The sequence below is a fragment of the Brachycentrus maculatus genome, unplaced genomic scaffold (genome assembly GCF_059751285.1).
Source record: "Brachycentrus maculatus isolate JH-2025_06_01 unplaced genomic scaffold, ASM5975128v1 h1tg000451l, whole genome shotgun sequence".
In the NCBI taxonomy this organism is placed as follows: Eukaryota; Metazoa; Arthropoda; class Insecta; order Trichoptera; family Brachycentridae; genus Brachycentrus; species Brachycentrus maculatus.
The window spans coordinates 132,501-156,263 of NW_028281198.1; the positions used below are offsets into that span (position 1 = coordinate 132,501).

At 31.4% G+C, this 23,763-nt stretch overlaps 1 protein-coding gene across 1 annotated transcript in view; it reads right to left on the reverse strand.

Moving 5' to 3' along the window:
• Positions 1-1,526: 1,526 nt before the first annotated feature.
• Positions 1,527-23,763, reverse strand: part of LOC148302465 (uncharacterized) — a 322,290-nt gene continuing 300,053 nt past the window's right edge. Inside the window, exons 4-5 of the mRNA XM_088271569.1 lie at positions 2,107-2,317; positions 1,527-1,654 (exon numbers count right to left, since the gene is read on the reverse strand). Coding sequence (XP_088127695.1) covers positions 1,527-1,654; positions 2,107-2,317 — 339 coding nt within the window. The remainder of the gene's footprint in view (positions 1,655-2,106; positions 2,318-23,763) is intronic.

Sequence of the window (23,763 nt, forward strand, 5' to 3'; positions counted from 1 at the left end):
CCTAAAAGTAATTACCAATACCCCAAATCGAAACGTCATCGACAAGTTTAGAAGGTATTAAACTTAGGTGGGCATATTCAATTATCCGTAATGTTGTTTGATACACTAACTCATAATGTCATTTTTTGAAACTGTAATTTTTATACGTCATTTTTGAGTTGTTGGTTTTAAACATTCCTTTTTTACATTCTTGTACATTATAATTATGGTGAAAACAAAAATATAAATTAAACTTAAGTGATGAAAGAAAAAAAAGGATAAATTTATATTTGAAGCACTAACTTTGTGATTTTTCCATTTTAAAATTATTAAAATGTAACTTTTTTTTAAATCACAATAAAGTGATTTTAAAACAAAGTTACATTTTAATTATTAAAAAAAGGATTAAATTTCCTATGCACTATTGATCTTGTCCGCCTCCATAGTGTAATGGTCAGCACGTTCAACTACCGTTCTGGAGGTCCCAGGTTCGATTCCCAGGGGGGGGTCAAATAAAACGTGATTTTTTCACTCTAATATTTAATGTATTCAATATTACCCTGGACTGGTACCTGAAGCGGAGGGTTGATCACCTTTCCTTCATGAGTTAACTATCAAGATAACACTATGTTTATTTCATACAGCGCCCTATGCACTACTGGGGTACGGATAAGGGTTTGCATGCACTATTGAGTGCGTATAGGAGTAAGGAGGATATAAAAATTAACAGTTGCTCACCGCCATCCCAAAATAAATAGAAAAACAATGTTAATAATGATTTTCCACAGATATAAAAATTTTAGGAGTTAAAAAAAAAAAAAACATATAAAAGATAGTTCGAGTAATCAAGTAAATAAAATTTATTTAAGGAGTTATCTCAGTTTCACGAATTTAGGATGAGGCATAACTGACATCTCCCTAAAAGTAATTACCAATACCCCAAATCGAAACGTCATCGACAAGTTTAGAAGGTATTAAACTTAGGTGGGCATATTCAATTATCCGTAATGTTGTTTGATACATTCTTCGAATTTGTATCATTTGTCATTGGAAATGAATTCTGTAACTGTTCAACTAACTTGTATTTAAAAAAATTATAAATTCTTGCTACGTAGATATTTTGCAAAATTTATCTCGACAAATCAGCAAATTTGTTTAGTTTATAAAAAAAAATATGGTGTTTATAAAATGACGAGTTTTTAATTACAACATTTACTGGTAAAGTGATCACTTAAACCAGCCTATGACGGTCGTCAGCCCTGTAAATGCCCAGACTTCCATATTCTTCTTCATCTTTGATGAGATGTTAAAAAATAATACTTTATAATTAACTTTTAAACTTTGAAAAAAATTGAAAGGAAGTTAACAATTCTATTTCAGAAAATATTCGTTTTATTTCAAAAGGACAAACTAAAAATGAAATCGTTTTTTTTTCTTCGAATGAAGTCATATGAATATTTATTTTCAAACGTGAAAAAACCGTTCATTTTTATTTATTTATTTGCCTTGTTATCCAAGCTTATTTCATACCCATTTGCGAACGTGTACTAGGGTTGCAGAAATGAAAAGCGATGGGCGATATCTGAATCATAGTTTTCGGTTATTGCGTTTTTACCCCCATTTAGGTTTATATCTCTCTGATATACGAGCGGATCGTGACGCGACCCATCGTACCCTGACATAGATGGGAAAAAAGTAAGTTCCAGAAAATGTGATGCTTCTCCCAAAAATATAAGCAATAAAACGGGGATACCCTATTCAGAGTATATTTGAGAAGGTTTTATGGAATAAAATGTCAATTTTTACGGTTTTCTTTTAATTTCTCTTCCATTTATCTGAAATAAAAATATAAATACAAATTTAAGGAATGGCTACACTCTACATTGAAAACGATTTGATTCGTTGGCTCATATTATTTTCAATACATATTATCATCAAATATTTGCACATCGAAAACTTAAGATTAGAAGAAAAAAAGAATAAAGAAATGCATGTGCTAATGAAGGTGAAAAATAAAGAAGTGTGATGAGAAAATATATCTAATATTTTATAAATGAAATTGAAACTATTATTTTTACATTGACTACCAGGATAGTATGTATAACGAAGAGATATAACATAACCAACCTTCAACATTCAGCATAATTGCCATATTGATCTTCGGCTCCGTGTTGACTTGACACTCGTAAATTCCTGCATCCCTGGATTGTACGTACTCTATCCTCAAGTTCCAATCATCTGATGATTCAGGATGGATAACTCCAAATCGCCCATCTCCAGTGTAAGTGAAGATATGGGACGTTAAGATATGAAGATCCCGTTTTCTCATCCAGGAAACCTAGAAAAAATAAAATAATACGTCAGGTATTTGAAATCATTAAATTTCTTATTTTTTTAAAAATCACTATTATTTCACTGTAGGATAATAATATACTTAAATTGCAGATCTTTATAGAGATTAGAGATATCATCATGAAATATGTGTGGTAATTGACCTTAATATCATATTTACATCTAATGGATACTAATGTTACTGAATGTAGAATATGAAATACATGTTCATACATATAAGTTTCATTAGTACTGAATGAGTTTCATATATCATCCTTCATATGATGAAGTATTTACTTAAGCAAGCTTGTGACTTTGCCAGAGATAAGCCTATTGTTACCAAAGCAAATATGGAAAAGTGATGGATATAAATAAGATTATAATTTTTAATAAAAAGTCGATATAATGTTTATTTTATAACTGAAACACATTTTTTTGCATCAAAAACTCAATGACGTGATTCAATGTTGAGATAAATCAATTCAAATGAATAATCGTTACATTCATTCTAGTTAGTATAAGAAGAATATGATAATATTCCTTAGGTGGATTTCAAAATAAATAATTAATATGTTTATCTAAATTCTATTGAGGTATGCTCTTCTGTTCTGTTTCTATTTATGGATCAGGAGCACATAGCTTTAGCGTGGTGGCTCACTCGACCTTAATTTCCGGTCACGTCATGTCTTTCCCTGCCGACCAAAAACCTTTTTAGGATTTGGTTTATGTTGCTTTTAGTATCATTTGTTTGGATGCATTAATTTATCAACTTCTGTCCTCCTGGTAGATTTTTCGACCTAAAGGGTGGCTGGAATTACGAAATCGTCTACCATGACGCAGTTAACTTATTTCGTAGATGAATACCGCTGCTAAGCGAGAAAATCTAATTTGTGAAAGTTTAACCAACTCTCTTGTTAACGATAAGGGGACGCATAAAATAAAACTGAATGGTATTATTTTGTATTAATAGTCACTGAGTTCATTAAAATGTTTCCTTTCGATTAAATTTTAGGCAATTCATATACACTCAATGGTATATATACCCTTTTATATAAACAACATAATTTAAAACAAATTCGTAATACCCAAATAATCTCTTTATTTTGGACATAATGTTCAAAGTTAATTATATTTTAATATAGAAATCAATAAAATTTAAAGAATGAGTTTCTGATTTAATAAAAAGTTCCGCATTGAAATTTATATTTCCTTGGGATGAATGGTAATACATTCACCAGGATAGAATAATCGATTAAGCATCTCGAATAATTACTAAACCATCCCAGATAATTCAGGCACAATGGGTCTCCTGCCAACTTCGTTTAAGTCATGCGTTAGATTAATTAGACTCGAAGGAAAACTTACCGAAGCACTAACTATTAGAATGATGCACCAACTGAATTCTAATTCGAAGGACTCTATTAGATGTAAATACTCGTATATATGTATTATATCGTGTAATAAATTTATTGTTACTGAACGAATAAGTCATATGTTTTCCGTCGTATATATTTTTAAATATTCTACGATTTGTTTTCATTTTACTCTGTGCTATAAATTCTCAATTATCATTAAGTAATTTTTATCCACATTACATTTTAACAATTCCATAATGTATTTTACGGACTAAAATATTGCTTACAACATTTTGAGTGTGTCCAAATACTCGTTCATAAATCTGGATTATCTCCAATTATAAGATTTGTTGTTTTTTTTTTTTAAATAACTCTTTTAATTGAAGACAGTCTAGATTTGTGAAGGTTTGGATTCACTCAATATGTTGTAAATAAATAATCTGGTCAAATTACAAGCTAAAATAATAAAATAAAAAATGTATTTTCAGGCGTTTTCATGAATGTGATTATCACCCAGGATTCGGACATCACATACAAATAAAAAAAATTCTGCTCACAAAAAAAAAGCTTATTTATCTCACCAATAGATATCTCTTGTAAAAATTCTAATGATTCTAGTACAATGTTTCGAAATCATATATTCAGAAATTTCAAGAATTTGAGTAGTGTGGTTATCAATCATGTGTAGTATTGGTGAATATTACACGTATAAAAAGTGATCACTTAAACCAACCTATGACGGTCGTAAGCCCCGTAAAGGTCCAGACATAAATATTTTTCTTCAACTATGTTGAGAGATCAACAAATAATATTAAATATTGTGTTTAAGTTAAGGCAAAGGGAATATAAAATGCAAATTATTTACAGGATTTCTCCACAAAATCAAACGGATTCAATTCAATTATTGCTAAAATACAACAATTTATGACCAAACTCTCAAATGGTAAGCAATTCCGGTATCAGGAACCCAGAAGTACCGGAAGATGTACGGTAACCACATCATGCATACTGCAAAGCAAATCAGGGACGTGTAACTACCCCGCAAAGTGCTCCTCTATGTTTACATGTGTTCCTGATACGTCTTGCTTGGCCAGCGAAGGCAGGATTTGTGGTCTGGAGACTGTCATAAGCTGACACTGAGAGAGAATTGCCAGGAGAACAGGAAATAAGTTGTCAGATGATACGAGAGATCAGACGAAACTCTAATGGGTACTTTGAAAACTTATCAAATAATAAGTAACCTCTTTGAATAACTATTCCTATGCATTTAAGTTCATACTTATCGCTAAATTAAATTAAATTACAATATATAGTTCAGTCATACGTATACTCGTACTTATAAACTGACTGTATATTTCTTTTACTTGATACTTAGTTTTCTCTTATGTAATCAATACACTTTTACTAATTATTATACCTGTTTAATGTGTTTATATTTTGACATGTATAAGTATTAGTTTTGGTTATTTAAAAAATACATTTTTCGGTACTTTGTTATTTGTGTTCCAGTCTTGTTAACCTAAATCCCATGTCCCAAAATTAAAAATAGAAATTACTCATCGGGAATATTATATGTATTTATGATTTATGCATGTTATATGTTTTGAAATAAATAAGATAAAATATCTTTATTTCAAATTCCCTTTAAGAAAATTCTAACTGCAGCTCACAATCTGTCATAAACTTTTGATGTTACCTATCACAAATTAGTTATTTTTCTTACAAAACGTCAATTGAAATTTTAAAATTAATAACAACATTAATAAAATATCGCACCATACTTATTTTATCTTACCATAACTTCAAAAAAATAGGTGCAAAGTTTAATTTAGTAAATATTCTTCTTTTTCAAACCCTTTTTCGCATCTCAATAGTGCATAGGGTACTGCATCATATAAACACAGTGTAATCTTGGTCGTTAACACATGAAGGAAAGGTGACGAACCCTACGCTTCAGGTAGCAGTCCAGGGTGATATTGAATAAGTATTAGAGTAAAACAATAACTTATATTTATTTGAATCCTCTCCTGGGAATCAAACCCGGGACTTCTAGTATGGAAGCCGAGCATTCTGACCGTTACACTACGGAGGTGGACATGTGTAAAAATATATTTCATGAAAACAACAATTTTGTTTTTAAATCTAATTTTTGTTATTAAATGTTTTGTTTTAACATACGAATTGTAGTAAAATAAACAACACATTTAATAAATGCGCGTTTAAATTTTCATTCATATGAGAACGTGAAAAATCACGACATGAATTCTCGACACGGCTACGAATACGTCAATTTTATTAAAAAAAGTAAATAATTAAATTTGTTTTATACCAGGAACACAGGAGCTTACAGGAGTCAACGCATGTACATGTAACATCTACAGGGTATTCCGGATTGTATTCACCAACATAGTGTTATTACGACGTCCGCCAACTTGTGGTCGAATGTACGTGAGGAGACAATACCTTCATTCCGCTCGAGACACGGCGAACATGACGTGAATGCAGTCCAGAAATTGTCTACCGCAATAACTTTTCCTTTGTCACAGTATGCTTATAAACCTCTTGACAGGTCACTGCAAATACTTGTTTTAAATTGGCGGTCCTCATAATTTATCAATATTTTGACTCCGTTTACATTTTTTTTAAAATATTAAAGTATGAAAACAGTGTGATCTTAATGAAAAAATTATTTGTGAAAATTATTCATCAATTATTCCAAACCGTTAACGATATAAGAGGAACAAAGAATGATGTCAGAGGAAATAACGGCAATTTAAAATTAAAGTTGGGATTTTTGCATAAAATAATTAAGGTAACTATGAAAATGGAAAGTTTAGAATGACTTAGTAATCTCGTTTACAGGGTATTTATTGCAGATTGTATCTACCCTGGTATAGCTCAAATTGCCTTAAAAATCACACTGTTTATCACTTTCTTCTATGAAGTTTATTTAAAGGAAAATTAAAGACAATATATAGTTAGTCTGCCTCCGTAGTGTAATGGTCAGCACGCTCGGCTACCGTTCTGGAGGTCCCGGGTTCGATTCCCAGGGGGGGTCAAATAAATATAAGTGACTTTTTTCATTGTAATATTTATTCAATATTACCCTGGACTGGTACCTGAAGCGGAGGGCTGATCACCTTTCCTTCATTTGTAAACGATCAAGATAACACTGCGTTTATATGAAGCAGTGCCCTATGCACCATTGGGGTGCGGATAAGGGTTTAAAATATAGTTAGTGAATTTGTAACACTAAACTTTAAAGTTTTTACCGTTTCATTTTCGGTATTTTGATATTTATTATGAATACAAAAAAGATTAGTCCAAATTTTAAATACATTTGTAAGTAAAAATATACATCAAATTCGAAGGTATCATTTAAGTATATACAAAGATATAAGATTAATATTGTAAATATCCAAGTGTCTATGTAAATCGAATTTTTCTTTTTTTCTAATTTTAATGTCATATTTTCTTTTTTTTTATTTTGAATTAAGGAAAATTCATCATATTATATTACATTTCGCAGTATTCCTCTGCTTTAATCAAGTTACAAAAATACCTGACAATAGGTCAGTTGTATAGTCAATTTTGCTATACCTGCTCTGCTCTTTCTCGTTTAGTTTTACATGGAGCGAACGAGACACAAATATGATCAGAAATTGGTTTTAGTATGACTATATGCCATAGGGGACTCCTCACGTTTCTCTAGACGTGCCCGAAGCCAAGTGTCCTCAGTCATCCCCATTCGAAGAAAACGTCAAACGTGATAGAAAAATATAATGCCTTTGGTATTTTAAACTCGATACCGGGGAATAATCATATCAGTCATATAAATTGGAATTGATTTTAATTGGCAGTCTCTTAAAAAATAATTAATATTTTGTCACCATTCAGTGCACTGATAAAATCATACAGAAAAAACATACATACTCATATGGCTAATTGACAAATTCTGTAAAACAGACTTTGGGTCATGGTTATCAGTGTCATTCTTTAATAAATAATAATAACAAATTTGGATAATTTATAAAGCGCCATTTTCTTAAAGTACTTCCTCAAGGGCGCTTAATATGACTGATGCATTTTTTACGTATGAGAGATATTTGAAGAGACAGTTTTTAAAATAAACAACAACAAAAACAACACAAAAAGGGTTGTCAATGTAGAGTTAAACTGAGGACCACTAGACTTTCTGGAATCAATTCATAACTCAGGATTTAATATTACCTCCACTGCTATATTCTAAAATATAAATATTTATTAAACATAGTCAGAGCAGATGAGAGCACAGAAAAGGCTTTTATTAGCCGGGAAGAGGATACTTAATACATTTGAAGATTTATAAAGAATTATTCTAATTGACTAATTAAATTCCAGGAAACATGGATTTCCAAATGAGCACATTTTTATTTTTCTCCTATAAGAAGTCGAGTCAAAAATAAATCTGTATTGCCTTTGATTCATCATTTTATTTTGGATTCTATATTATCTTTTTTTAACTTATTAAAATATTATAATAAAAACACTTCATGGGAGGAAATCACTATCGAATGACGATGCCATCGCTACAGTCAATGTGTATTTTGCAGCTTTTGATCAAAACTTTTTTTTTGATAATATATAGGAATTAAAATAATCTCCAAACTACTGGCTAAGCTAGTTATCATTGAAGTTTTCTTACATATATGAGAAGTGGACGTTGATTTTTATTTACTAAAAATCTTTTTTCTTAAAATCTTGATGGACCAAATATAGTTGAAAAACAGAGTGAGAAAAACCTCAACAAGTCATGAGAGTTCGTAATAATAAAAATACCAATTAAATACCAACAGATAAAAATACCAATAAATCATGATACGTATAAGTAAATCGTGTATTCGCTAATTCAACATGGAGTTCTGAAAATAAAACACCGTCTCAATAAATATGATCACACTCAAGTTTAGTAGTTATTGATCAAATATTGTATTTTTGTGGGGCGATGTAAGGCAGTAATTTTATTTGTGCACTGCTCAGGTGTGACTGGCTGCCTCAGTTATGTCGACTCAGTGACGCGCGCGATTTCACACGAACTTTTCCAATAGACCAAGAGCAAACCTTATATCATTATTATACCATGAGTATAAAATAACCTTCTCAGTTCCGACATACACAGACTATTGAAGCATTTCTCAGTAACCTGACATTGGCAACCGATCGGTTTCATTTTGAACTCAACTTCAAAATTGGATACGTGCTTCCAATTTGAAGTTGTCTTTTGTTATGTGTTCTTTTTTTCTTTCAGAATTTCTCAAAGTGCTACCTCTGCACACTACATAAATTACGAGTGCTCGTTTAAAAGTTTAATTCATTTATTATTCTAGCTTGACTTGCAGTTTTCTGGCAGATGAATGCTTTTCGAATACAAAGCACGCAATTTACGAAATAGAGTAAAATAAGTTTTCTGTTATACTTCAAAGAAAAATAAAATAATGTTTCACATTCGACAAGTTGAGTTGTCTGCCTCCGTAATGTAATGGTCAGCACGCTCGGCTACCGTTCTGGAGGTCCCGGGTTCGATTCCTAGGGGGGGTCGAATAAATACATGGGATTTTTTCACTGTAATATTTATTCAATATTACCCTGGACTGGTACCTGAAGCGAAGGGCTGATCACCTTTCCTTCATGTATAAACGATCAAGATAACACTGCGTTTATATGAAGCAGTACCCTATGCACCATTGGGGTGCGGACAAGGGTTTTATTATTATTGTTACTCACATTCGACAAAGCGTTTTGGTGAAATTGATGTTTTGGCCGGCTTCAAGAGTTTCAAATACGAGAAAAACTTTGCATCAAAATATTTATATTTTCTACCGAATGCTTAAATTTGATCGAATTTTAATAAAAGTAAAGTTTTAACTAACGACTGTAGGACATATTTTTGTCTCTTTCGTTATAATAAATCAAGTGAATCGCCTAGTTTGTCTCGAAACGTTTCAAAATATTCTTGTTATTAAAATTATTAACAGTGGTGTCTCGGCGCACAGTGAATCGAATATAAGGAGAAAACTCTCATTAGTCACATAACCTGTTATATTGCACTGAATTTCATTAAAAAAAAATATTTGAAAAAAAGTATTGTTCCCCCACAGCGCACTGTACGGCCAACCCCATGGTAGACGACTCCCAGGCTGACCACCAAAGAGATGGGTCGATAGCTGGGAATCGACATCGCAGGAGGCTAATCCCTCTTAAAAACAGGCCACAAGACCTACAACAAGATGAAGAAGTGGAAGAAGAAGATTGTTAGCAGTACTAAGGAATAAGTTTGATATTTTTATTTCTTTAAATAAATAATGATGATGATAAACTATGACAAGATTTTTTTCAAAGTTCCTCTTCGACAGCTGAAACTAATGGTTACACAATAACACAGTGTAGCGATTAAATATTCCGCAAGATAAATTTTATCGAGATCACATAGGTTACTTCAACTTTTTACCCACTTTGATATAAAATAACATAAAAAATACCATGTTCATTAATATTACTGGAGTCTTTAAGACTATCTGCAGAGATTTAACGATAGTTTTTTTTAAGAGATTTTTTTAAACGAGGTCCCTACATTGATATTGAGATATTTTTATCTCCATCTATCCAAACCTGTGCGACTTCAATTTTGTTGAGAGTGAAACTTTCCTCACAAAAAAGCTCATGATGTTTCAGTTGTAGGCAAATAAACAAAAAAAACTTGATATAGTGAACAAAAAATGCAATAAACTCACAGGCTTCGAAATATCTTAGAAATCGTAGTCAGTGTTTGAATTGTGTAAAATCGATCGGCCTTTGCTAGATCTATTTCTAAATCAATTATTTTTCAATCTGTAATTCACACAATATTTTCTAAATACAATAAAATAAAATATCTTTTTACACTTTGACCTTAATTTTTTTTATCGATTTATCGAATTATGAAAAACGGACAATTCACTAGGTAGAAGCATACCTGAAAAGCAATCTAAGCGTCCCTTATTCGATAAAAGTAAGGACCCTAAATGTCAAAGAGAAAAACATTTCTTGGCGCTAATAAAATATTTTCTCTTAAATCCTGATAGTTTAAACTATGTCAATTATATGCTTTTTTATTTTATTTTAAAGTAAATAATTTTTTTTCAATAATGTTTGAAATATTAATTTTGTTCTCATCTCAAAATCAATATTTCATATGAAAACAATATTTCAAGCGTGAAAAGATATTAAATAAACGGTTTATTTCATCAATTTTTATTTAATCAATATATAAAAGATAAATAAACTGATTTAAAAAAATCTTTATAATTTGTAAGCCCCACTTAACAACAAAAAAATAGTATTTATAAATCACCTATATATTATTTTCTTGAATAATTTCTTAATCTAACCCATATCATTTATTTTGATACACCCTAAAACAACGTTTCACTTTATGACTTCTCATTTATTCGATTTGATCCCAATTTTTTAAAAATCCTTTTTATAATACTACTTTCAAATTTATATTTGATGAATTCGATAAATATTTCATTTGATTAATATTCCCGCGATCAACAGTCAAATCAATCGATAATTGATCTGATGGTCGAAAATTCCATGTCATCGTGTATTATATATGTTTTCTTGAGATATTATATTTATTTCACTTCAACTACTGCGAGCTACAACTATATGGAAACGAAACAGTTAATATATCCTTCATTCTTCCGATCATTTACACCTCGATTCACTCAGTTGATCTGTGATCACGCTATCAACTGCTCGTCGTTTTTTGCATGATTCCGTATTATTAATATACATATATAATATTTCTATTAATACGACTGGCATCCTTCAAATACGGAGGGCATTTGAATGACCCCAGTATCATTCAAAGCGTACGTAATTTTTTAATGTTAGTAAAAAGGTTTATGGTCAGCGCGCTCGGTTACCGTTCTGGAGGTCCCGAGTTCGATTCCCAGAGGGGGGTCTAATAAATATAAGTGATTTTTTCATTCTAATATTTATTCAATATTATCCTGTACTGGTACCTGAAGCAAGAGGGCTGATCACCTTTCCTTCGTGTGTTAACGATCAAGATAACATTGCGTTTATATAATGCAGTGCCCTATGCACCATTGGGGTGCGGATAAGGTTTCGAATGAAAAAGGTTAATACGGCAGTATAAAATAGGGTAAACTCACGTGAGAGTTACGTAGAATTAATATATAAATCTTTTCGCACAAAACCGTACTTTCTATTACTCGCTCCGGCCGTGAGAAACATAAATATTTTTATTATTTCTTTCTGTTTTAACCAGCTCCCGCTATAAAGCCGCCTTACCGGGCCGAGGAGCCACCCTCGGGATTATAATTAGAATTTAATTCCCCATAAAGCGTCTTTGGGTGTCCGTGACGAAATTTATAATCGCGCCATTCCCACGACCACTCGGGAGGGGGTCGATCCGCAGGGGGTGAAGGAGGACCATTTCCATGCAAGAATATGGGAGGCGTCGGGGTGCACAAGGGGGGGAGAAAGGATTGGATTGGACGGGAAGTGCGATTGCTCAAGATTATAATGTTATTAAGGATATTGACAGTTCCACGTGCATAGCGTGCAGGTGCTGAGTTTTGTCACTCTGGCTTAGCAAGATAATCCACAAATGCCATTTAAATATAAATGGCGTTGAAGATAATAAATGTGGAGGCACTCAACAAAAAGTTATTTTTCCAATATTGCACAAGAAATTATTTAAATGCAAATTTTTTCTGTTTACTGTATTCTATCGAAATCTTGATGAAAATTGCGACACAACGTGACCGATCCTGTGTTTAACCAATATGAAATCATTAAATTGCACCAAAACGTAACTTTTTTACAAGCTAGAGTTCCTGATTACTTAAAATCATTTTTAATGGAAATGTAACGTTGTGGTGAGGACTTTTATAAGTGAAGTACAATTTACCAAGAGAAAAATTTACACAATTTAATTTAAATTTTATTTGAAATATACTATTTTCTTAGTATTTTATTTACTGTTTCGGCATTCACTTTGTGGGAAGACATGATGAAATTGAAAATTAAAACCATTGTTTTTACCACTTGAGTTATATTTATTTTAACGACTAGTTTTGGAAGTTTTGCTTCCATCTTTGGGTCTGAATATAAACTCATATTCAGACCCGAAAATTTAATAAAAAAAATGAAAAAAATGCTCGGAATTATATATTGAAGTATTCTATTTCCATATTAATTGTTTAGTCTTGGGATCATCAACCTTTCATTGTGGATGAAGCGGGTATCAATGTCGTGTACTTATAATCAATAATAAAAATCAATGCCTCATGGCTGGCGTTACTCAAGAGCCAACGTTTGCTAAATACTAAATTATAAAAATTAAGTAATAAAAATCTCTTCAACGTTCCATTATTTATTGCACGCATTAAAAAGAAAAAAAGAAAAATGAATGACACAGAAAATGATAAAACACGGAACAAATAGGCCGCCATATTTCGTCCCACAAAGATGCGAGATAAGGGGCATTTAATGCTACATAAATCTGAACCAGGGATGGTGGATAATTTATAAGGCTAACTCGGAGGCTGCGCTGTATCTTACATGATACAAAACAGACGTGGATTTCGGCTCGCGTGACCCTCAATGACCTCGAAGGTCGAAAACGGGTCTTCATTTAAACTACTGTTGATTACGTGCTGGGGCTACGTCGCCGCCGTGTTCGTAAGCTAATGTTGTCATAAATAAGGCTGATTAAATATTTCAGAAGGTAATATAACACCCCGTTGGTTTATCATCTGGTAGAAATCTCACATACATATGGTTCAAGGGTGTTTGAAGTATGTTTTAAAGGGATGGAAAAATTGATAAAGATGAAGAAAAACGAACGGTGAATAAATAATGGTGTACTGAATTCAATTTTAACAAGTAAAAGCCTAACATCGGAAGCTTAACTGGCAGTGCACAACAGGGTCCTGGTAGGTACCGATTCTTGTATTAAAAAACAAAACATGGAGTGGGCAAAAAAGGAAGAAAGCAGACCGAATGCAGTCAAATGCGATCATTTAGATGAATGTGTGTCAAAACGATGTAAAATACATGTTCATATGATGAATTAAAGAATGAATGCAAGGCTGAGATGAGCATTTTTCTTTGTCGGCCGCCTCTCACTCTGCTAGATGTTAACCTCTTTTAAGTATTTTTGGTAAAATTTAGAAAAATGTGTTTAGATTGTTTGGACATGCGGATATAATTAATGAGGAAAAAACCATTAAAAATGTGTATGAGGCGAATGCAGTTGGAAATACAAGTAAAAAAGGTTAACTTATAACAAACGCAAATCTACACACTTGTTATTTAATAAACCATTAGTAGAAACGAATTATTAAATGATGATGAAAATGATTATTTGAAGATGTTCAATCATTATTCATACACTATGATAAAAAAAAAAACAATTTTCCATAGCTAAATATAATACGAGTATAATGTTATAATAATGGCGTTTTAAAACCATAATATCTTTTTTACAATTTAAAACAAGAATTTTGTGAACATAATATCATTTTTATTGAAGTCTCAACGTAAATGAAAATGAAAATAGAAATCAGGGCTTATTTGGCTGGTTTAAGTTAGCATTTTTTACCTTGTGTAATATAAAACATTATATTCATGATTGGCAACCAATTTAAGTTATTAAATTATCAGAAGTTGTATGTATCCTTCAATTGAAAAGCTTTCCTTATTTTTTTTTCAAAATAAAATAAGCGCTTCGTTATACTGATAATAAATGAAACATTTAAACGTATTTTTGCTAGATTTCTCAGTTGATTTAAATAAAAATAATAATAAACGTCTTTCATATAAGTTTTCAAAAGAGACCGAATGAAAAATACGATTCAACAAAAATTCCATCATGTTGCATTGTGGAGTATTTTCAGCAAGATGGCTTCGTAGGATGTTTGAGAAAAAATATACAACAAACCAAAAGCATTGTGCTGGGAGACTTTTACTATCGGCAAAGGCAAAATTACTTTTCCATTGACTACGGTCAAACCCGGCGAGCTTTATTCAGTGGTTCTGTACCATTGAAGTCATGAAATAAAAGATGAATATAATTAAACGGAAACACAAATTATCGTCTTTCTAGTTGGACATGGAACTTCTAAATGTGTTCTTTCATTTACGAAAAATGCGTGTTGTATGAAAATTATGACGTAAGATGTTTCATATATCGCTCACTCCTTTCAAGAACGTCATAAATAAAAAAACTTGATTTCTCAGTAGAACGTTTTTAAAGTTCTAAAATATAATACAATATATCAAAAATAAATATCAATCCGCGTATCGAACTTTTTACTGTGTAACAGATCTTTTTAGGTAAAACCTGAAGGTTTTTTCTCCATTTAAAAATTTTTTAGTATATTTACAAAAATAATTAAACAATACCTTTTCTTCAAAATGCAAAAACAACACTTTCTGCCCTGTGGCGGGTAAATATTAAGTTAAAAATATGCCGCTTTTGCTGGGATAAGTACATTTTCTGGGCATTTCGAAAACATGCACAACTGAAAATTGACGATTTTTAATTTATGACGTTCTTGAAAGGAGTAAGCGATATGGCCCCTGACAGTTACTATGCATAATCTTTTTTCATTAAAATATTCAAAATTCCATATTTGAATGCTTTTGTATACAAATATTGGTAAATGATATTATCCCTTCTCTATTTTAAAAAGTTTTTTTAAAAGCACCAAATCTGATTTTTGTTTCTAAATGGTATTTTTCTTAATTCTAGTAAAAAAAAGTATTGACCGTTTAAGGTTTTATTTAAATTGAACTTTATACTGCATTTTAATTTAAAATAACATTTTCGTGCACTAAATATGCAATTGGCTAATAAAATATGCTATAATGTGATTGGTTACTGTACAATTATTTTAAATTAATGTTGTATTTAATATTTTATTTATACATTTAAGCTAATATATTATTAGATTGGTCTCGTCATTGCCGACATCATCCAGTCTGATGATGTCGGTAACGACGAAACCCGGTCGCTGGTCAAATAAAAATAAAGTGGAAAAGCTAAAAATATTGGTTTAAATCTAATAATATATTTAAAATGCAATTCCATCACGAAGTGTCAGTGGATAATATAAATCTACATTTAAGCTGTTTTCTAGTTAAAAATTTACATAAATTCAAAAAGAATATTGGGCAAAATGTATTTTAATATTTGTATCAGCGAGTGATGAATAGGATCTTGAAGCAAATTTCTTTAAGAGGCCAGTAAACGTTTTGATTAAAAAAACAAAATATTCCTTTATATTGTAGTTCAGGAAAGATGAAAGTAAAAATAAAACGGAAAAAATTATGGTGATATGAAACTCTAATCAGACAGCGAAGTTTCGAATATCTCGTTGACTTAGAAGAAAATATAAATACGACACCGGAAAAGAGGAAATATAAAAGAGATGCCTAAAACCTATTTTAAGATGGAAAATAACACCTTGAAAATATTTCTAAAGGCGTTTTAATCAAATAGAATTTAAATTGCTAAATTAAAGTGCAAAAGCAATGAGCCATACCATTTGTACGATTATGGGTGTATATAATTAGCATTAGAAAGTAAACATTGGTAATCAGCACATTAAATATTATTAAAATTATTACGAAAAATAAGCCACAAGGCCTACAACAAGAAAGAGAAGACAGTAAATATTTCAACTTAGAATAAAGAGCTTTGGTTGATTGTTGTGGATCTCTGACTTTGCAATATGTGCCCTGAGCGGTGTAATGGACCATCGATAGGGTTGCAGGGTGGAAAATTGGTGACGTCATAATACAAGCCGCGCGGAAACGATTCTGAAAAACCCTTAAGCTAAATAACCTAAAAATTCCCTCTTCTAATAATTTTTTTACTTCAGGAATGTAATATTTATGTCAAAAAATCTATTTTATTAAAAAAATGTAGAGTAGGTAAGGGTAAATTCACAAAAACTGTCTGTGAAAACACTAAATATGTACATACCTTTATTCACAAACATTCCTTTTCACACAAAATACACGTGTTTTAAAATCAAAATTATTTAGATTTTCAATCATGGCTATAATGGTGAATGTTACATAGTGTATTAAGTGATCATTGAAATCAGCTAGTGATTATGAGGCCTGTTAATGTTCAAACTTATTTATTTAATTCTCAAAAAAAAATTCTCCCTTTTGATATATCAACAACAACAAAAATTGAGGGACAGGAACCCATCTTATCTATAAAGAATATATTCTTATTTGTTATATATTTAATTAACTTTTTAAGTTATTATGTTTTTTTTGACATCTCAACACAGATGAAGAAGAATATGAATGTTTGAAATTTTACAGGGCTTATGACCTATGACTAACTGGCTTATGGCTGGTTAATTATTCACTTAATACACGTGTCATATTCACCATTCTACCCATGATTGTCAATGTTGTGATTCAAAACATTCAACTTATATATCATAAATTATATCATAAATTTCATGTCGCTTAGTGTTTGATTTCGTGGCACCATCTTTTGTCAATTTGAGATTTTTTTTATTATTTAGACACCTTTCTGTTATTAACAATATTTTAATGTTTTCAAAATCCTAACGGGATTATTTTACATATTAGGAACGTTTAGTAACCAAAATGTAAAAAATAACTCCTATGAGGACACACACGGATTTGTGAAAAAGTATCTGGATACACTTAAAATGTTGTGATACTTTTTTCATAAAGACACCGCTGGAATTTCAATATCAATCGAACCTGTGTACTTTTAAGTATCGGGGGATGAAATGTATGCAATAACAGTTAGATTTGAGTCGGATAATGATAGTTCTGGTAAATAGCAAACATTGTCGGTGAGTAAACCAGTTTGCACGAGATTCGTGCTACGCTGGGGGTAATTACGCTGGAATACCATGACAAGTTACTTAGCCAAGGAGCTGGCGGGTTTTAAACGGTTGATGAAAGTTTGTCTTTAATCAACGTTTCCCATCAACCGACCCGACAACTTTACGTTGTATGAACTCCGCCTCAGTTCGAAGCCGCCCCGTATACTAAGAGTGATGCTAAACACTGCTACATGGCATATCCGACGATGAATGAGAACGTTAATGTAGGGTCAGCTGCAATAAAGCTACAACTTCATCAATCATCGGAAATTAGTTTGTGCCCTTACAAAACTTAACTGAAAACAATTCAACCACTGACAATTTTAAAATATCTGTAGGAGTATATTACCTACGATTATTTAGTTTACTATTTGGGCACTCACCATGCATTTGCTGAATTTCTACAGTTCACAACATCATCGATGATAAAAAATTACTTAAAACATTCACAAATTTAGTGACTAAATTTTTAAAATAAAGTTTTATGATTATCTACGATCATTTAGTTGACTTTTTCGCAAGCAAACAGGCATCGAAAGTTTCTAAAGCAACAATTTCCTTTGCTAAAAGTACAACATCATTAATGAAAAAAATTAGGAATTGTCTTCGAAAATTTATGTTAAAATAGTTTAACGACTTCTTCAAACCCTTATCAGCACCCTAATGGTGAATAGGGCACTGCATCAAGCGCAGTGTTATCATGATTGTTAACACTTGAAGGAAAGGTGAAAAACCAGCCCTCCGCTTCAGGTCTCAGTCCAGGGTTATATTAAATAACTATAAGAGTGAAAGAAATATTTATATTTCCTTTATCCCCCCCCTCCCCTGGGAATCAAACCCAAGACCTCCAGAATGGTAGACGAGCGTGCTGAGGCTGAGGCGGACAAAGTTGTTTAACGACTTCTAAATAAAATCACAGCAACATTACGATAACAAAATGAAACCTTTTTTTTCATATCTTTTGATTCTATTTATATTTCTGTTTATATTACCAAAAGCATAGAACAAATAGTAATAACATAAACAATGAAAATTATTTGTCTTAAAAAAAATACTATTTAAAAGAGAAAATTTTAAAATTTAAGACGTTTTCAGTATTATAACGACGATACCAATTTATAAAATCTCATATAGCGCTTCAATATTTGCGGATTTCATTGAATCCTTTTCAACCCCTATTTTTAAGTTTGCTCTCCCGGAAACGATTAAGTCGATTAAACAATGGGAATGGACGCCACAAAAACAAAACAAAACATTCATTCCATTTTCATTGTGGTAAGAATAAAAAATATGTTAAAAAAATCAGAAGTGTGGCAATAGGACGATGCACGATTTTGTATTTGGTATAGGTCGCTTAAATCGAGGCGGATCGGATTAAAAGTGGAAAATGTAACAAAAAAAATTGGAATAACACGGAATATAGCGTGATCCACTGTATGTGCAATGGTTCTGCATGCTACTGTAGTAAATTCCAAGTAATGTAGTATAAAGTGCATCCAGACTACATTATCCCGTGAGGGGAAACAATTTTAAAAGCGCAGCTTTCGGAGGATAATCACATAGGTTCCTCTGACGTTCGAGGATTATAAAACTTTCAATATATCCTTATGAAATGGCAAAGATGATTTTTTTGTTTAAAATAGAACACTGTATGATGTATAAAATGTGTTTTAGCTATAACGAATGAAAAGAAGAAGTGAAAAAACATGTTCATAAATAAACAAATAAAAAAATATCCATAAGCTTAAAGCACATTTAAAAAAGTTATTAAATCTTAGATAATTAATGTATATTCTCTTTTTTGTTATTAGTTTGAATAGCATAAGTTTAGTCTGACTTTTGCCAATGTAATATATTTTATGCCTTTTATTAGTATGATAAAAAAAACTTTGATTTAATCATTATTATTTCATTGACATTCAATAATGAAAATCTCACAAAACCTTTAAAATTAATTTACAGACTTAAAATAGTGAAGCTCACATGCAATATAATCGAAAAAATCATATTCACTTTGTCACAATAAATTTTCATTTCAATGAAATGAAATAGTTATTTATGATATTTTAAGCAAACCTTTTTTTAGATACACAAAGTAAAAATATGAAATAAGCGTTGTGTTTAATTAAATTAAAACAAACTAAACCCTCAAACCCAACCCTTCTTCCAAGTAATAGTACCCTTTGGTAAACATGACCACACGCTAAGTAAGCTCGTGGAATTCAAGCGAAATAAATCTCCGCTAAAAAATTCAGCCAGACCAAGATATATATATTTTTTCAGCAAAGAAAAATATGACAAAGACACAATAGTTTTGGGTAAACTCTAACTCATAGCATTTCAGAGATAAATCCGCGTATCAAATGTAATCTGTAAAAATATATAATATACTCACCGGTTTATTTTTCAAGATGGCAGAATGAGACGAAAAATTCCCTAACGTTTTTTCCTTTAGTTAATTGTAAACTTAATAGTCTATTACACTAACACTTTCATATTTTTTTTAATTTTCGATAAAATTGTTTATTTTTTATGCCTCGCGTCAAAAAAAACAAACAAGGGCCATAAACTAAGCTAGGATACAAAATGTTGAACTTAAGTAGAACCGAAGACCCGTTGATGACAGTCAACAGTCCGGCTTCTTGAGTTTTACGTGGCTTTCTCCTAGCAACTAGCTAATTCTGAGAAATTACTCCCAACACATATTAAAATAATACATTTTGTTTAATATAGAAAAATTAAAATTCTACTTTACGATCTATAAACCTTGTTTATTTCAGGTTAATGATAATGAAACTTTCTTCTAATAAAAAACATATCAGCATTATAATGAATTCAGTGATTTTGAAAAAACTGAAAAGGCAAAATCAACATTGAATGGTTGATGAACGATTTCATCGCTGTGGCATGACGCTTTGGCGACTGCAATTCTAACCGATACACTGACGTTATCTTGAAGGAAAGGTTTTTCAATCAATTTTCTTCAACTTTTATTTTTCTTTTCTTTCTTTGAACGATGCAAAAGTATCAGCATTATATGTATTCATGATAGTTGTATCCTGACATCTGTAATTAATCTAAGAATTTTATCCAATTCCTATAAGATTCTTGCTTTTAAACTACTACATTAAGGTTATATGTCACCATGAACAACTTCTGTCTTTATTAATTTTATTTAATTATTCATGAATTCCAATGAAAATTTTTCTAATTGTATTTGTTTTATTCGAAATTTAATAACTGCACGAAACTCAATATTTTTAAAGATTCTTTCTAAATAGTAACTAATTCAACGATTAAAGGCAGGTCTGAACGCAATAGAATTAATGTTTTTATTTCCGTAAATAAAAAAGATAAAAATATAAAATATTATTCAATTTCTCTCATTTTAATGTTAAAAAAATATGCCTGAAATTTATTTTGAATACGTTGATGCGTGTACAAAAACCTTTGTCTTATGGATATATAATTAAATGAAAAGATCAATTTTAAAATAATTTAAAGCCTAAAAAATTATTTAAAAAAAAATTTAAAATGCTTTCATAAAGCGATAAAAAAATTTTGGTTGAAAACATTTAACAAATTAGGGTTCTGTTTTCCAGAAATATATAAAAAAACATGAATAACACGAAACATCGCATTGATTCGAATGCAAATAGAGTATATTTTTCATATTGTTTATATTGTATTTTCAAATACATTTATCTACCATGAGCTTATGCTATCTGATATCCAAACAGGAATTTCAAAATAAAATTTCATTAAAATTTTATTTTGATTTATTTGAAATGGCCGAGCTCGCTGAATTCGAAAATAACTTTTAATATATCGAATTTTATTTGAAATTTTATTACTTTCTCTACTTTTCTCTATTTTTCTGGCATACGAAAATTGAAAATGGAATGTTTATTTCATGTCAAAAATATGTCCTAGGTTTATGTAAATTGAGCTAATTGCACTTGGGGAAGTACCATATGCCGGTTAGAAGGTTGCCTCGAAGTTGAGATGACGTCATGAGGATCCTCTTAACAACGTACTTGCCATGTGTATGTTCACTTCAGAACTGTGGAAAACCACACGCAATCCGCATGTAATAAGGTGAAAGTATCCTACAATAAAGTGTACTGTCAATTACTCCGACTGACTTGATTCTGCCAAACTTCGACGACAATATGTTTCGCTATCCATATTTTGTATGCATGATGATTTGTGATATTTTTTTTAATGTCAAATTTTGTTGACCGTGAACAAGTATAATTTAGGTTCTCGATTGTGTCCATATATTTTTAACAAATCAAAGTTTTCTTCACCAAATAATTATTCTCAATGACATTTCAGCATACACGAAGAAGAATATAAAAGTTTAGATATTTACAGGGCTTATGACCTGTAATAGGTAGGTTAAGTGACCGCTTTACACATAAATGGTTGTACTATTGAGGTTGGTAACCTTTCCCTTACGGTGCTTAAATCTTCAGCGTGCACCGGTGATATGTATTTTGTACACCATATAAAAATGTGGTTTAAAAACAAGAAAAATGTAAATTTTCCTAAAAGTTGCCTTTATTGACCATAGGTGTAGCTGAAATGTAACAAATTTGTGTTGTTAGCTTTGCTTAGTATCTAAAGAGAAAAAATACATCGCAAGTACCCGCAATAGCTACCGTAGCGACACGACGGCCGCGTAAGACGATGGCGAAGTAAACACGCGACGACATGCGCGTATACACAAAGCGCGGCACACACTGAGAAAACGTCTGTGTATTGGTGATTTTATGCCTGATTTTTTCACAAATTATTTATTTCCGTCACTGCAAATGAATAAATTTTTATAAAAATACTTTCATGCAATACATAATTATACTACGGAGAAATACAAAATTTTTAATCCCGTATAAATTATATTTCACATTGATATTCTCATTTTAAAAGTCTTGTAGTAAACACATATCACTGGGAGGGGAAGGTTAAAAATCCGTTTTAATGATGTGAAAACTAAAATTCCTCCCTACCAAACGATTGGGTATATTATTTCGGTATAATAACGTTGTTTTGAAAATTCCGTTATAAGAGCAATGGAGAAAAAGTAGGTACTAGAAAGTTTAGACGCAAGACCGACCGCCATTGTTGGAAACTTGGTCCGCGCTATTCGTTGCCTCGCTTTTATTTCACCAAATTCCAACTTTTCAAGTTACCCCGACTTACATTTATGGTACCCGGAGTCAGTTCATGATAACTCCAATATTTCTTTTCGTATGCATATAGAATATTTTGTCAACTTACAATGAAAACACAGCGAGAATTTTTAAAATTAAATTACAGCGAAACCTCTCATAGCGAGCATAATTTGTTCCAGAATCTTACTCGTTCACCGAAATTTTTTTTTTGTTTTGACGGACGCAGAAGTCCCGGCTTACAAGTGAATGTCGCGAAAAGGGACTTGCCCTTTTTCTGTAATTCGTCATGCAAAATTTCGCTTGTTAAGGGAGCAACTATTTGTCATTTTTTTCGCGCGTTATGTGAATTACTCGTTATGAGAGGTGCTCGTTATAAGAGGTTCCACTGTAAATCTAATAACTGTCAATAATGTATGAAGATTGTAATCCCAGAAAATGATAATAGGAAAATTCCAAATCTAAGTGACTTTTGCTCAAAACTCACATAACCTATTCCAATTATCCCATTCAAAAATATTATGATAACTAACTTACTTAAGGGATAGGCAGAGAGAATATAACGCACTACACCTCTTCGCTTCTTCTACATTCATGCTTCTCCTCATACATACCCGCCGATTATTCCGTCTCTTGACATGACCACATTCAAGTACTTGACATACCTGATCATGCCAAGTTTTTATCGGTCTTCTTCTGCCCCCTTATACAACTTTATTCCCCTTTCGTTCTTTCCTCACCATTCGTTCCACATGTCCAAACCATCTCAACACATCTTTCTTTATTGTATCGGGAATGGTTATCTGAGCTTTGTATTCTTCCCTTTTTTCACCATTCTAACATCTATCATACATCGTAAATAAACGCGACTAAGAAGTCATGCAATCAATGCAGCTTTGCTATGCATCTATGCATCTATGCAGAATATCAGGGAGAAAAAAAGGGTTTACCATGGTGATTACCAACCACAAAGGAAAAAAACCC